We start from the raw sequence: 13,438 nt of genomic DNA, 5'->3' as shown, positions 1-13,438 counted from the left end.
CCAGGGGGCGCACGGAGCTGTAGGCCCGCCCTGACCTCACGAGTGGGGCCCCAGGCCCGGGCCCAGTGGTGTGCTTTCACAAGCCCTCGTGCGGTTGTCAGGTGCCCGTCGGGGCGGGGGGTGGGTGTGTGTGGTAGAGCACATGTGAGTGAGGGCAGGCTCCTTCCTGCCAGCCGGTGGCCGTGTCCCGAGCCAGCGCCCGGGCCTCTGATAGCACTGCTGACACTTGGTCCACACACATGATGTCCTTTCCCCTTTGTCTCTCCGGGTCCTTCTTAGCTCGTTGTTTTGTCCTGAGCGCCTTCGTCTGTGTCAGGGAGAGAGCCACGTTCCCGGCTGCGCCCTGCCTGTCACTGCACCCCGCTGCCAGTGTAACGGCTCATAGGCCCACAAGCACCTTGTGAGTAGGTCGGGCTGGCTGGGCACCTCCACCTGGACACGGAGTGAGCGCCAGCCGCCCAGTACCACAAGCACCTTACGTCACTGGCTAAAATGCCACCACTGTGGCTCGCCCACCCTGTGGGACGTCCACATGTCATCACCAGCATATCCTGGGGTGCTCTTGCAGCAGTAAACCATGTTAGGGTTCGAGCAGCCGGACTTGGAAAAATTCGTGCCTGCCTCCCTTCGTTTACTCAGTAGGAAGTGAGCAGCACCATGTGCTAAGTGGTGATGCTGGCAGGGAGTGACCAGGTCGGTGCCCCCCGAGCGCGCAGTCTAGCAGAGGCTAGGCCCACCAGTGTCAGCCAAGTGGCCGCAGCATGTATCGACAAAGGCAAAGAAAACAACTACTGGGGTGATGTGGCCCTGGGGCTGGAGGCCTTTGGGAAGGGAGGTGCTGACCCAGGAGGGAGCTGCCCAAGGTGCTGAGAACCCTGCAAAGTCACGTGCTCAGTGACGTCTCCAAAGTCTGGGGGGCCCTTGTCTTCAGAGTTTCCTGTTGCTCTCACCATCTCTTACTTTACATGGCCTCCAGGTTAGAGTTTTTGGTTGTGATTCTAGAGTTTCTGTGGAAGTAGAGTGAGAGAGGAGGAAAGACCATTCATCTTCGGGCCAGGCGGCTTCCAGGCTGGAAGGTGGGGCGTTGCTGCCCTTCAATTCCGGAGACTGGCGGTCCCTGCAAACCAGTGTCATCTCCAAGTCCTAGATGGGATTGAGGGGCTGCGGCTGCTATATCCAGGAAAAAACGGTGTAATCTTAAGATAATAGCACATTTTCTCCTAGGACTGGAAATTATTCTCCAGGCAAGGTAATCATTGCTCCTAATGATGTGTAAATAAAGTGACTAGCTTTGGGTTAATTATGTAAGAGATAGGGGCTCCCACGCCCCATTGTTCTTATCTGTCTGTCCTGTGTTCCTTTCAGGCTGGTGTGGGCTTTCTCTTCCCCTTTTACAAATGAAGAATCTCATTCTCCTTATCGCAAGTCCAGGGGTGGGATTAGATATTTCCTGGTCCTGTCCCTTTCTCATATGCAGGGAAGTTCTCTGAACCCTGTCTGAGAGCAGCCCGTGCACCCAGCGCTTCGTCCAAGACACCGCAGAAGCATGTTCCCTTCCCTCGAGAGACGTAGGTGATGTGACATCAACATCCGGAAGCAGAGAAGGGAGAGAACTCTGTGGGGAGAGGTGGCCCGGGGGACATGGTTCCTGGGTGGGTTTCGAAGGAGGAAGTGGAGAAAAGAAGGAAGAACATTGCGGGTGAGGAAGTAAGTTCTGTAGCCTGGGGAGGACCCCCTCCCCGTGCTGACAACCGAGCATGTTAGGACATGGTCGTGGGACTGAACTCAAGAGGGAAAGGATTCCACTGAGTTACTCCTGTTACCTAGATTTACTGATAGCATCGGTAAACAGCACTCCTTTTCAGAAAGAACCCCCTGAATGCTTCCTGTTCCACAGAAGGTGGATAGATACACTTGCCCTATCCCTCCTCTCAAGTGGAGCTGAAAACCTTGGACATTACGTATAAAGCAAACATCAGGAGACCTGGAGGGTGGACAGAAGAAGGCACACTGGCTGGGAAGTGCAGCCAGAGGACAGCACAGCAGACACAACTGAACACTGCCTGTCCTACCAGGCACCAGGACAAGCAACTGGAACAGAAAAAACATCACGTGCCGACAGCAAGGAGACGGAGATGCTGGAATTACAGGGCGGGATCCTGAAACAGCCGTGACGAAAGTGCTTCAGTGATCAGTTACAAACATGCTGGAAACAAGTGAAAATAGAAAGTCTCAGTTTTAGCAAAGCTATAGAAGACGTAAAAATCAAAGAAAAACTTTAGAACTGTAACGTACAGTGACTGAATGAGAAAGTCTGTGGAAGGACTCCTCAGGAGAATGGAGGCGGACAAAGGGAATATTCGGTCAAGTTGAAGGTAGGACAATAGAAACTGCCTGACAAAGAGCAGACTTTGGGGGAAAAAACCCACCAAAAAAAAAAAAAAAAAAAAAAAAAAAAAAAGCCTCAGGGACTTGTGGTACTATAATAAAAGATCTAACATTCATGTCATTGGAGGATGGTCTTGGTAATTTAGAAGCTTCTATTATCATGGTGCAGGTATGGGTATTGACAGTCCCCTTCCTGAAAATGTTTCTCTTTCAGAAGTTTGGTTAATTTTGTTTCTAATGTCTCGTAGAGTTTACCAGTCTCTAAGTGGGGCCACCGAAAAATGTTTTCAGTTTATTTCACATTTGCTTGTCTGAGCATAATTATGTGAATGCTGTAGAGACAAGACAGAAAGCCCGTCACGGATCAAGATGACTAGAAAGAGCTGTGTGCACTGTTTCCCTGGTTCTGTAGCAACATGAAGAAAATACCCCTGCTGGCCCCCTCCTACCACGAGCACGCACAGACGTGTGAAAACGTGCACGTGCATATACACACACGAGTTCTGTTGTTGTAGTGGCATTTAGAAAGCTTGTCTCATTTGATTTCCTTTGAAATATCTGCTTGCTGGAAATGCTGGCAAAGTTATCTGCCGAGGGCCCAGAAGGGACAGCTGGAGCCTGGAGCCTTGACTTAGATGCCACTGTGGGCACCAGGCACTAAGCACCTGGACTGAGGTGCTGTGCTTGGTCCAGTAGATCACCGGGGCACATAGACCTCACAGTACTTGCTGAGGTAGATCTGCAATCTGTATTTTATCAATGAGAGGCTGCACAGCATGTCCAGGGTTGTCGGCTAGGAGGTGGCACAGCTGGGACTCAGACTTCTGTCTGTCCGTCTGCACGGCCTACGCTCTGGCACAACCCTTTTGGTGATAGGGATGGTTCAGATCATTTTGCTAAAAATACCTCAGATTACTAGAAATTATTTGGGTTTTCTACTTTATAAAATTTTACTACGACTAAAATCTCTTCCACTGTGAATTCAGAGCCCTTTATACTTCTTTTTTTCCCATAAAGCAGTTTTTAGACTTTTACTTTTTATTTGTGGATTGCAAGATCACAAGAGTAACAGGAACTAGGTCCTGATTTCCTTCCAGTTTGGGCATTCGTAGACCTCTGCTTGCTCATTCCTGCCATGGGTATTTTCATCACGCCAGGCATAAAGCATTTTTATTTCACCAGGAATTCGATGCTGTCCTCGGGGTCTGTGGACTTCTGTAGATAACAGGAGTGAGGGAGGGTCTGTTAAGCTCTGCTTCGAAAGCCAGCAGGGTGTTTGTGGACACTGACAAGCAAGCGAATCCTAAAATGCATGTGGACATGCAGAGGACCCCACTGAAACAGTCTTGGAAAAGAACACTGTTGGGAGACTCGTGCTTCTGACTTTAGAACTTTCCACAGAGCTACAGCGATCATGATAGTATAGGACTGGCCGAAGGCTAGACACACAGATGCGTGAAAATCCGGAAATAAATCCTTACATCTAAGGTCAGTTCATTTTTGGCAAGTGGGCCGGGACAACTTAATGAGGAAAGAATTGCTTTTTAATAAATGGTGCTGGGAGACTGGATATCCGCATGCAAGGGAGCGAAGTTGGTTCCTAACATCGTACACCAGAATTAACTCAAAGTAGATCCTAGGCCTAAACTTAAGAGCTAAACTCTACAGCTCCTTTTTTTTCTTTAATTTATTTATCTGAGAGAGAGCATGCATGCAGGGAGGGGCAGAAGGCGAGAAGCAGACTCTGCTAAACTCTGTGCCTCGTGGAAGAAAATAAAGGAGCAAATCTTTGTAAACTTGGGTCAGGCAAAGTCTTACTTGACACAACATGAAAGTAATTTTTGGTTTGGAATCTAACCTTTGTGGGAAAAAACAGAGCTAGAGGGACTGGATTTAGGAATCCGCTTATTTTTAGGTTCAATAAAATAGCATGAAACAGGCTAGTAATAACTTTTGATATGTGTTAACTTAAAACGAGCATTGTCAAATTTCTTTCCGTAATCCTGTGCTTATTAGGGATTTGTCAAGGTCCTTCCCACCGTTTCAAGGAAAATAGGCGGTTTTGTTTTGCTTTCTTGCATGTCGTGTATAGGCACTTAGGGGCATTTATTTCCTGCATATGCCTGTGTCCAGAGAGTCACAGCTACTCTGATGTCCTGGTGCCCAGGTTGTTGACTGGGAACTCTCAGGCCCTCCCATGGTCCCTGCAGACAGCACAGAGCAACTTGGATGCTTGAGATGGTCAGGATCTTCATAATCTGTCTTTTACCACTCAGCTGTATTTCAGAGATAATATTCAGATATTTTCAGAGATCGGTTAAGCTTAGATTTTAATGAACATTTACTGAGCTACCACCCCCTTGCCCCCGTGTGCCAGACGCAGGATGAATGAATTGCCTTGGTCCCCATGGAAGTCAGGGTCTATGTGTCACCAAGTCATCAAGGGCCACCGCGCTGGGCAGGGGCTCAGCTTTCCCTGGGCTTCCAATCATTTTCTGGAGGCCACAGTGTGGAGGGGAGGGCAGACCAGCTTCCTTCCTTGTTCTCTTCCTCGCCCAGTACCCTCTCCTGGCCAGTCTCTTGGGAAGGGCTTTCCGCAGAACCAGATCCTTGGTGGTTGACTACAAGACGGGTTGTGCATGCAGAGAAGGGCCCCCAGCAGGCCAGGTGGTGCTCCGCTCGCTCTCGAGTTTGAGAGCTTGGCTTTGGAGTACAAGCGCGTCTGTAACTGAACACCGTCGACAGTTTCAAGTACACCTCTAACTGCGTGATTCTCAGAAATCGTCTTAGGGAAATCAAAGGCGGTGGCGGGGGTTTAGTTAGCCAAATATTAATGTAGTTTTACATTCATCAATTTTTAACATGAAAACATTCCCAAAATGTACCTTTCTCGGTTCTTATTTTTTTTCTGTGGAACCAAGGCTTGGAGAGCATCTCTGCATGTGGGACGCCCCGCCGCTGCCGGGTGCCCTCAACTCCCAGCAGTGGGGCAGGGGCTCGCTCCCACCTGGTGAGAGGGAGGGGGCGTTTCTCACCCGCGGGCTGGGTCCTGAGACCAGTTGCCGCCTGGTGTTCGTGGTGCCGATGGAGAGGACTGGAGAGGACGGGGCATTTCCCGGGAGCACGGGATGGTGCCTGCGTGGCACTTGAGTGCTCCTCGGGGCTCCTTTTGATGACCTCTGCACTCCCACCCCTGTGAAATCGCACCCCTCTGCCGGCTCCATGTCTCCTTCGTAAATGTTGTGTTTCTGGAGGCAGTGAGGAGCTGCTGAGAAGGGAAGTGACCTCAGATGCCCCTCACCTAGGAGGCCTCCCTCTGAGGCACACAGTGAACTCTCAGACCCTGTGGGCGGAGCCTGGTGTCACGCTGCGGTCGGGGCGCAGGAAAGGGAACTAGTGGCCCGTCTGCTCTCTGCTGCTGAAGCCACAAGCCCCTCGACAACCCCGCTGAGCTCCCACCGCCGACGCTCACCTGTCTCCCCCTTTCCTCCCTTCACATCCACGCGCTTCCTTGAATGCAAACAGCAGAAACGGACTTTGGCTCATTTGAGCAAACACAGCAACAAAGAGCCTTGCCAGGCCGCGCGGTGCTTTCTCCTCAAGCTGGAGGCAAAGCTGATGGTCCCCATTTCAGTGGGACCAGAGCTGCGAGGGAGCGACAGGGTGAGGACAGGTGCACCCTGTCCTTGGACAGACGGCTGAGGGGCGGCCCCAGCTGTTGGCTGCTGAGCTCGCTCCTTTCAGGAGTCGGGTTCTCCGGATCTCCAGGGCCCGTCCACACTTGGGGACCGTGAGCTAGTTTCCTAGACTGTGTGGTCTCCCTGGGGGAAGTCCCAGCGCTCTTAGAGGAGGGCTAGTGGATGTGGGGGAACCATGGGGATAATGCCCCTGTGCCTCTCCCCATCGGACAGTCCTCCAGCACCTGCCCTGTGCCGGGCGGGCCGGCACACAGCGGCGGCTCTGCAGTTTGCAGCGGGCAGGCCCACTCCCCTCTCAGGGTGCGCCCGCACTGACCCGTGGCTTCGCAGATGTGTTCACTCGTCTTCGCGTGGTTCTTCGCCTGAGTCCTTCTCTGTCTGGGTGACCTTTGGGCAGAGCCCGCCTGGGAGCCTTTCGTCACCCTGCCCACCCCAGCTCCCGTGCGCCTCTCCGGGCCTTCTGTCCTGGACTGTTGACCGGTGGTGTTCTCACTGGCCTTGTCTGCTCCGCTCTTCTCTTCAGGCTCCCTATGGAGTCCTCCCGCTGTCCCTGGCACCTTGCTCAGTTTCTAGTTGATGCCCCGTCAGTGTTAAGTGGGTGAATGTTGGGGCGTGCCCATCGGGAAGGCCATGGTGATGGCAGGAGTGATGGCCCTGCCCTTACTTGGGGAGACACCCCCCCAATCCAAAGTTCCAGGAGGTGTCTGAGTGCTTTCCTTGTACTCGTTGGGACTGAACTAGTAAAGAAAAGTAAAAACGGATCACGGGGTAGAGCTTGAATAGGCCCTTGGTTACATTGCGTAAGGGCAGGAACTACAGAGAGTGCTCCCGGAGTCCAGAGACCCGGTCTGAGTGTGTACTGTCCCCCCAGCTGCCTCTGAGATCTCTGGATGTCCCCGCGCTTCCCGGGCCTAGCATCCCCCTTCCGTCAGATGTGGAGTTGACCCGTGCCAGAGGCACCTCACCACACTCGGTTTTTCTAAGTTCATGGAGGTGAGATCACTGGCCTTTGGGCCTTCCGTGAATCCGGGTGTGACTCATGGCCGCGTTGTGGCCGCTCTTGGTGGGCCCCTCGTAGGTGGCTCTCCTGGCTTCACTCAGGCACTTCCTTTTGTTCAGGTCTGGTCACACAGGGGTTGCGTCCCTCTGCATTTCCATCGTCCTTCCCGGAGCCCCAGCAGGGACTTGTGAAAAGCGCCCAACCTGCTTCCATGGTCCGAGCTGTCCGTTTGCAGAAGCTGGGGCTGGGGTTCCGGCAGGCCTGTCCTGTCCGCAGAGCGCCCTCCAGCTGGGCCGCCTCCCTCAGTCCCGAAACTCGCGGCACCCTCTCTGGGCTGTTTGGGCTCTTCCCGGAGAACACGGTCTAGCAGAGGACTGAGGAAGAGAAAGGATTCTGAAGCCCGCTCTCCTGCTTCTCCCCACAGGTCACCAAGGAAAACAGAAACCATCTTTTACCGGATATTGTGACGTGTGTGCAGAGCGGCAGGAAGTGAAGACGGTCCGCACCCCTGCGCTGCGCGCTTAAAGGAATGTGCTGTTTCACACGGAGCCTGGTGGGTGCTCCGCCTGTCAGAGATTTACGCCTTCGGGCTTACCAAACCTTACGGGCGTTTCCAGAGAAAGCCCAACAGCTGTTTTCCATAAAATGTTTAAAAGCTCACATTAGCCCGAGTGCTGGATTGGCCCGACGAGGTGAGCCGTCCGCTGTGGCTTGTTCTTGCTGAAAGATTTCTCTTTATTTCCTCTTGCAGTTGTGCATACGATTTTGGCAAGTTATGAAATGAGGAATGGTTTTCCGAGTATCAGATGGAACTTGTCCCCATCGAAGTTTGTGTGTTCCGGGGAAGGGGGAGAAGGGCGTTCGCTACCTAATCAGTTTTGCCCGTTGTGAAAATTAACCCCCTCTCCAGGGGTGGCTTCGGCTCCCAGGCGTAGGAGTTAGTTGTTTTTTTTTTAAATGGTTACTTCAGAGAAAAGCCGTTTGGGGTCCTCCCCACGCATCTCATTGTTCATGTGATTGCTTACTGCTTAATAAAAAGAAACAGAAACGCGGTGGTTGCAAACACGGGAGTCCGGTGTGGGAGGGGCACGGCGTCCTCGGAGATGCTGAGAGCTGCAGTGCCCCGCGGGCTCGGGCCTGGGGGTTCCGGTCAGAGGCCCCACTCTGGACACATCAGCTTAGACGTGGCCTTAAACTCTTCTGTGCCCCGTTTCCCTTCAGAAAAAGGGGGAGATGAGTGTCGTCAAAGGAAGGCAGGGCCACCGCACGGGAGGACCCATCATCAGCCGCCCGTGGGATCCCCTGGAGAGGGCCCGGTGCCTCTACACCAAGAGTCCTGGTGGGGAAAGCTCAGGCTGAGCCCACAGCAGGGCAGCTGCAGGAATGCCAGAGTCCCCGAGGCGTAAGACTTGCCTTCCTGGTGGCTGGTGGTCACTGCAGTGATAAACCGCACATTGCTTTTAGGTCATTTCGGGTGAAGATCTATGAATTTCCAGGATATTTTAGCAACTAGCCTTAGCTCCAAATCCAGCTGGCGTTCATGCCAGGTGTGTCTCCATCTGTCACCGAGGCCCCATCTGGCCATGTGGAGCCTAGACTTGTGTGTCCTGTGAGCCGCGCGCTGGGCACACTGTGCCGGGAGCACTTCAGTTTCTAACCCAAGATGGCGGTCGGGAGCCGGTGATGGGCTCTCTGGTCAGGATCCCTTCCTCAGCGCTTTCCCCTAAGGGAGCCTCCTGAAGCTTGGTGTGGATTTGCTAAGCCTTTGAGGGCTCACATGTGAAGGGCCTCCCGGACTGTGAACTAATCTCATATGAAGGGGTCACCTCTGTCCCACTGTCCCCACCCGGTTGGGTTGTTCAGGGAGTCCGAGCTCGTGCTGACAGGCGGATGTGACTTCTGCCAGGCCCTTGGGGACCGAAGGAGCACTGCACGCAGGTGTGGTCTGGCAGCCCAGCCTCTGGATCAGACCTACTCTCGTCCAGCCCAGATGGTGCCGAGGAGCCCTCCTTGGCCTCAGTTGACCTGAGAAAGGGGACAGGCTGGGGAGGCGTCACCTGTGTGCCCCCTGAAGACAGAGCCAGCAGGGAGCCCATCAGATGGAGGCTTTCTTGGCCTCCAGGGGTGCGGGCTCGTCAGAGCTCTCCATGCGGAACAGACTCGGGGCGGCCCCCAGCATGCGTGCGGGACAGGGAGCTTCTGCACCCTCTCTTTAATGGTAAAGAAATGTGTTTTTCGTGACAGATGGAGAGTTTGAACCAAGTCCCTGTGGCTCCAAAGCCCATGCTCTTTTTTTTTTTTTTTTTTAAGATTTTATCTATTTGACAAAGATCACAAGTAGGCAGAGAGTCAGCAGAGAGAGAGGAGGAAGCAGGCTCCCTGCTGAGCAGAGAGCCCAACGTGGAACTCGATCCCAGGACCCCGAGATCATGACCTGAGCAGAAGGCAGAGGCTTAACCCACTGAGCCACCCAGGCACCCGCCCATGTTCTTTTTTTTCTTCCCACTGTGTTGGTGCTTTCTGTCCTTTTCCGTGCATCCCGTGCCCCCGATCTCAGCGTTGAGGGGTAGCTGCGATCAACCGTAGTGGTCGTCAGCTGGAAGATCTCGGGGTGCTCGCTGCGGCAGAGTTCTTGAATGATTACCGTATGCCTCTGGCAGATGGAATGCTCAGGGGCATGTGTGAAAGTATCCAGTGCTCTCCCTGTCTTCTAAGAAATGAAGCCTAAGAGAGGATACTGTTATGGTCTGAGTATTTGTGTCCCCCACAAATTCGTGTTGGGCTCTGACGCCCGGTGTGATGGTGTTAGGTGGGTTTTGGAAGGGGCTGCGGTCATGAGGGAGCCCTCAGGAAGGGAATCAATGCCCTGATGAAAGACCCCGGACGACTGTCTCCCTTCAGCCCCTGGAGGTCATGGCGAGAAGTGGCCGTCTGTGAACCTGGAAGCAACGCCCTCACCAGACGAATCTGGTGGCGCGTTCACCTTGGACTTGCCAGCCTCCAGCACCGTGAGCAGTAAGTGCTGTTTGTGGGACGGAAGAGGATGGAGTCAAAGATATGTCCGACTCGGCCGCACACGCGCAGCCCGTAGTAAAGGCTAACGGGGGAAGAGAGGCCGAGGCAGGGCACCATCCGAGGCTGCTTCCCCGGCTGGCTCGGGCCCAGCGGAGGGGCGGACGCATACCCAGCCCTGTGGGTGCCGCTCCCTGAGAGCAGGTGCACTCGGTTAGAGACGGGTGGGGGGCCGGGACAGGCTGACATCAGGAGTTCACATGTATTCCTGAGCTTGAAATGCCTGCCCTCCAGCCAGGCCCAGACACCTAGCAGACACTTGGTCTGGGGCAGGACTCGAAGGAAGAATTTGTTTTGGAACGCGTGAGATGGACGTATGTGCTGCGGTGTGACGGACTGACGCTGGAGTAACAAGGCTGGACGGGCCAGAGCGGAACCGATCTGGGAACGAGTTTACGAAATCCTCCTCTCTCTTCCCCCGGAGCAGACTGTTGCACCAGCTACTTACCACGTACATTTAAAAGATGATTTCTTTTTACCTCTGAATAAGCACGCGGGCAGGGAGGACAAGTTTTCAAAGGCACAGACTGTCCCCTGACGGTCAGGCCTGATGCACCTGGCTCAGTCCACTCCCGGCCTTCCGGTCAAGTGCAGGGCGGGAGGGCGATGGCGGCCCAGGAAACGTAAAACCGGCCAGATTCCTTTCTGTCTTTTTGGGAGTTCATGAGGGGGTGTCTGGGAAGGTCGCCCATGCGCGCACACGTGCGTGTGCAGGCGTGCTGGTGGCGGGTGCCACGTCCCTGGAGCATAATGATTTGGACGAAACCTCGGGGCAGCGGAGGGGGCTGATGGGGGTCAGGAGACAGGGGTCTGCGCATCGCCCACTTGAAGGAGAAGCCGGAGCATCGCGTGATTTTAGAACAGCACTTGCCAGACAGATGGTCTCAACACACTATGCAAAATTTAGAATCAATAATGCCAGATTAGCCCCATGATTTATATAAAACCAAGCACTACAGTTTTTAGATCATTTTTAGAGGAGAAACAATTTCGTTCGGTGTCCAAATGCAAAAAGTAACCCCGTGGTTGTATGCCGACTGCACATTGCAGGAGCCCCAGCCCGAGATGCCATCTTAGCAGCATTTCCTTTAAGTGCGGGCGAGTCCAGTCTTTTGCAAGGAATACCCTGGATAAACGCTGGACTGGCTGAAGATCAGGCTAACGAGCGTGTGCGTGCGTGCGTGTGGCGGGGGGCGCCTGCGCGGCTCAGTCGGTTAAATGTCCGACTCTTGGCTTCAAATGGGGTCATGACCTTGTGGTCGTGGGAGGGAGCCCCGAGTTGGACTCCGTGCTCAGCGTGAGTCTGCTTCCCCACCACGTGCGCACGCGCCCCCTCGTCCCAGTTTTCCAGCTGTCAGGAGATTCACGTTCTGCGGCACAAGGTGGCTTTCTGGAGTTCTTACTGCCGGATGCCCACGGGGGTGGTCGGCCCACAAGAGGCCGACTTAATTCAAGGAGATGCCCTTTGTGGGAAGGCCATGCCCACAGCTCAGGACCAGCCATTTAGTCCTTCGGGCTTGGCTGTAAGATTGCCCAAGAGGATTTCAGGGACTACCCGCCAGGTTTGGTCTGGCTGACTTCGAGAAGTGCAGTGAGGTGCCAGCAGCCTCTCATTGGAGAGACCTGCATTTCAGTCAGTAACCAACTTTGCGTCTCGGGGGCTGGCTGGTTTGAGAATAATGCACAGTGTCTCTGATTACACAGACACCTGGTACTGTTAATTGGCAATTCTTATTTTGGGGAAAAAAAATTACCATCTGCTTCCAGGGGTAAGAAATTCTCTGCCATGCCCTCCCCTAGTCCCCACACTTCAAATCATAGATACCTTGAAGAAATATCTCCAAAAGACTATTTCTATGATCCTATTTCTATGATTTCTATGAACCATCCCCAGAAGGGCTGGTTCACCAGGTCAGTGATGCTATTCTTCACAGATTGTGTTTCAGGACCCCTTCACCCTCCCGTACATCCACAAGGAGTCCGGTTTCTGCTTTCCCCAGGTTCCACTTGGGGAAGGTCCCAGAATTTGCCCGAACACCGTTCTCCCAGTAGGGATGCAGCAGAGCTCACACAACCGGACACAGCAGTAACTGTAAACATTTTAATTCCAAAAACACAGGTGTGTGTGTGTGTTCTGTGACATGGGAAGGATGGCTTGGCTTGGAAAACAAGCGAACATTCCTGCGAGTGGACAGGTGCGCCGGGCAGCACAGGCCCGGCTCGTGGGAAACCGCGTGAGTGCGGTCGAGCGTCCTGTGAGTCTGAACGGCTTTCCGTTCTCCCGCAGGCCTCGATGTCTGCACTCGGGTCACTAGTATCGCTGGGTCTTGCGCGGGATACTTTAGACATGACTGCATGCACTACCACGCTTCAGTAAAGCTGGTTTGTACTTAACATCTGCGTAAACGTGGTGGAAAAGGTGATGTTTTCTCTATGCAGAGATGGAGCCCTACCGCATCTGACCGGCACCTGGCAGGACGCGTGCTGCTGTCCGTTTCTCGAACGTGGTTAATGGGAATGTATGAAACGCCTGTCGGTTCACATGCAGTTGTTGTATGTTCTGCAGGGCAGGAAAGGGACAGGCGCTCTACTTAGCCTAGCTGTTTTCGGAGATTACATGGCTGTCGTTAGAATGTTCAAAGTCTGGGAGTTGTGCGTGCCCCGCCCGAGAGCTCCGGGGCAGCTTGGAGCGGCGTCAGGGTGGGGGGAGGGAGGTGTGCTGTCAAGTGTTGTATCGTCGTGGGAGATTTCCTGTGCGAACCTGAGGTACAGTCGCTCTGCTTTCTAGAGCGGCGCTCGTGGCTACAGAGCCGGGCCCCGGGCCAGCCCCGTCCCTACTGCTCGTCGGAAGCGCTCTGCTGGGAGGCTGTGTCATCCAGGCCCATGTCCTCCTGGCTGGCTCTCCTGCACAGCAGCTCCCCGTTCTCTGCCATGGCCCCAGCCGGATGGCAATCATGACACTGCCCCTGCTCGGTGGCCTCGGTGGCCTCACACGGCTCGGAGAAGTGCTGGAGAAAAAGGAAAGGCAGCAAACATGTAAGGGCACTTCTGACCACAGCCCACTGCTGCAGGGGCTGACCTACCCCGCCCGCAGGGCAGGGGCTGAAGGCAGGGGTGGGGGCCCGAGGGGTTGGCCTCCACCGAAAGGAAGGAACCCATGGGTCTGCCATGCTGGGGTGGGTTGGGGGCTCTGAACATGGGGACTTTCCCCCCGGTGATATGGACGTGCTGGGCACACGGGCCCTCGGGTAAGAGGTCACTGTGTGTCTAGGCATCCTGG

General features: G+C 54.2%; 2 protein-coding genes across 4 annotated transcripts in view; one reads left to right on the top strand and one right to left on the bottom strand.

Moving 5' to 3' along the window:
* Positions 1-7,603, top strand: part of NTPCR (nucleoside-triphosphatase, cancer-related) — a 33,381-nt gene extending 25,778 nt beyond the window's left edge. Inside the window, exon 5 of the mRNA XM_032841107.1 lies at positions 7,511-7,603. Coding sequence (XP_032696998.1) covers positions 7,511-7,579 — 69 coding nt within the window. The 3' untranslated portion in view covers positions 7,580-7,603. The remainder of the gene's footprint in view (positions 1-7,510) is intronic.
* A 4,642-nt stretch (positions 7,604-12,245) lies between these two features.
* Positions 12,246-13,438, bottom strand: part of PCNX2 (pecanex 2) — a 305,450-nt gene continuing 304,257 nt past the window's right edge. For all 3 annotated transcript variants that reach the window (XM_032841083.1, XM_032841081.1, XM_032841082.1), the window contains exon 34: positions 12,246-13,166. In XM_032841083.1, the coding sequence (XP_032696974.1) occupies positions 12,993-13,166 (174 nt within the window). In that variant the 3' untranslated portion in view covers positions 12,246-12,992. The remainder of the gene's footprint in view (positions 13,167-13,438) is intronic.

Source organism: Lontra canadensis, unplaced genomic scaffold (assembly GCF_010015895.1).
Source record: "Lontra canadensis isolate GAN:19392208 unplaced genomic scaffold, GSC_riverotter_1.0 scaffold120, whole genome shotgun sequence".
Classification (NCBI taxonomy): domain Eukaryota; kingdom Metazoa; phylum Chordata; class Mammalia; order Carnivora; family Mustelidae; genus Lontra; species Lontra canadensis.
This window is presented reverse-complemented; position numbering and strand designations above follow the sequence as displayed.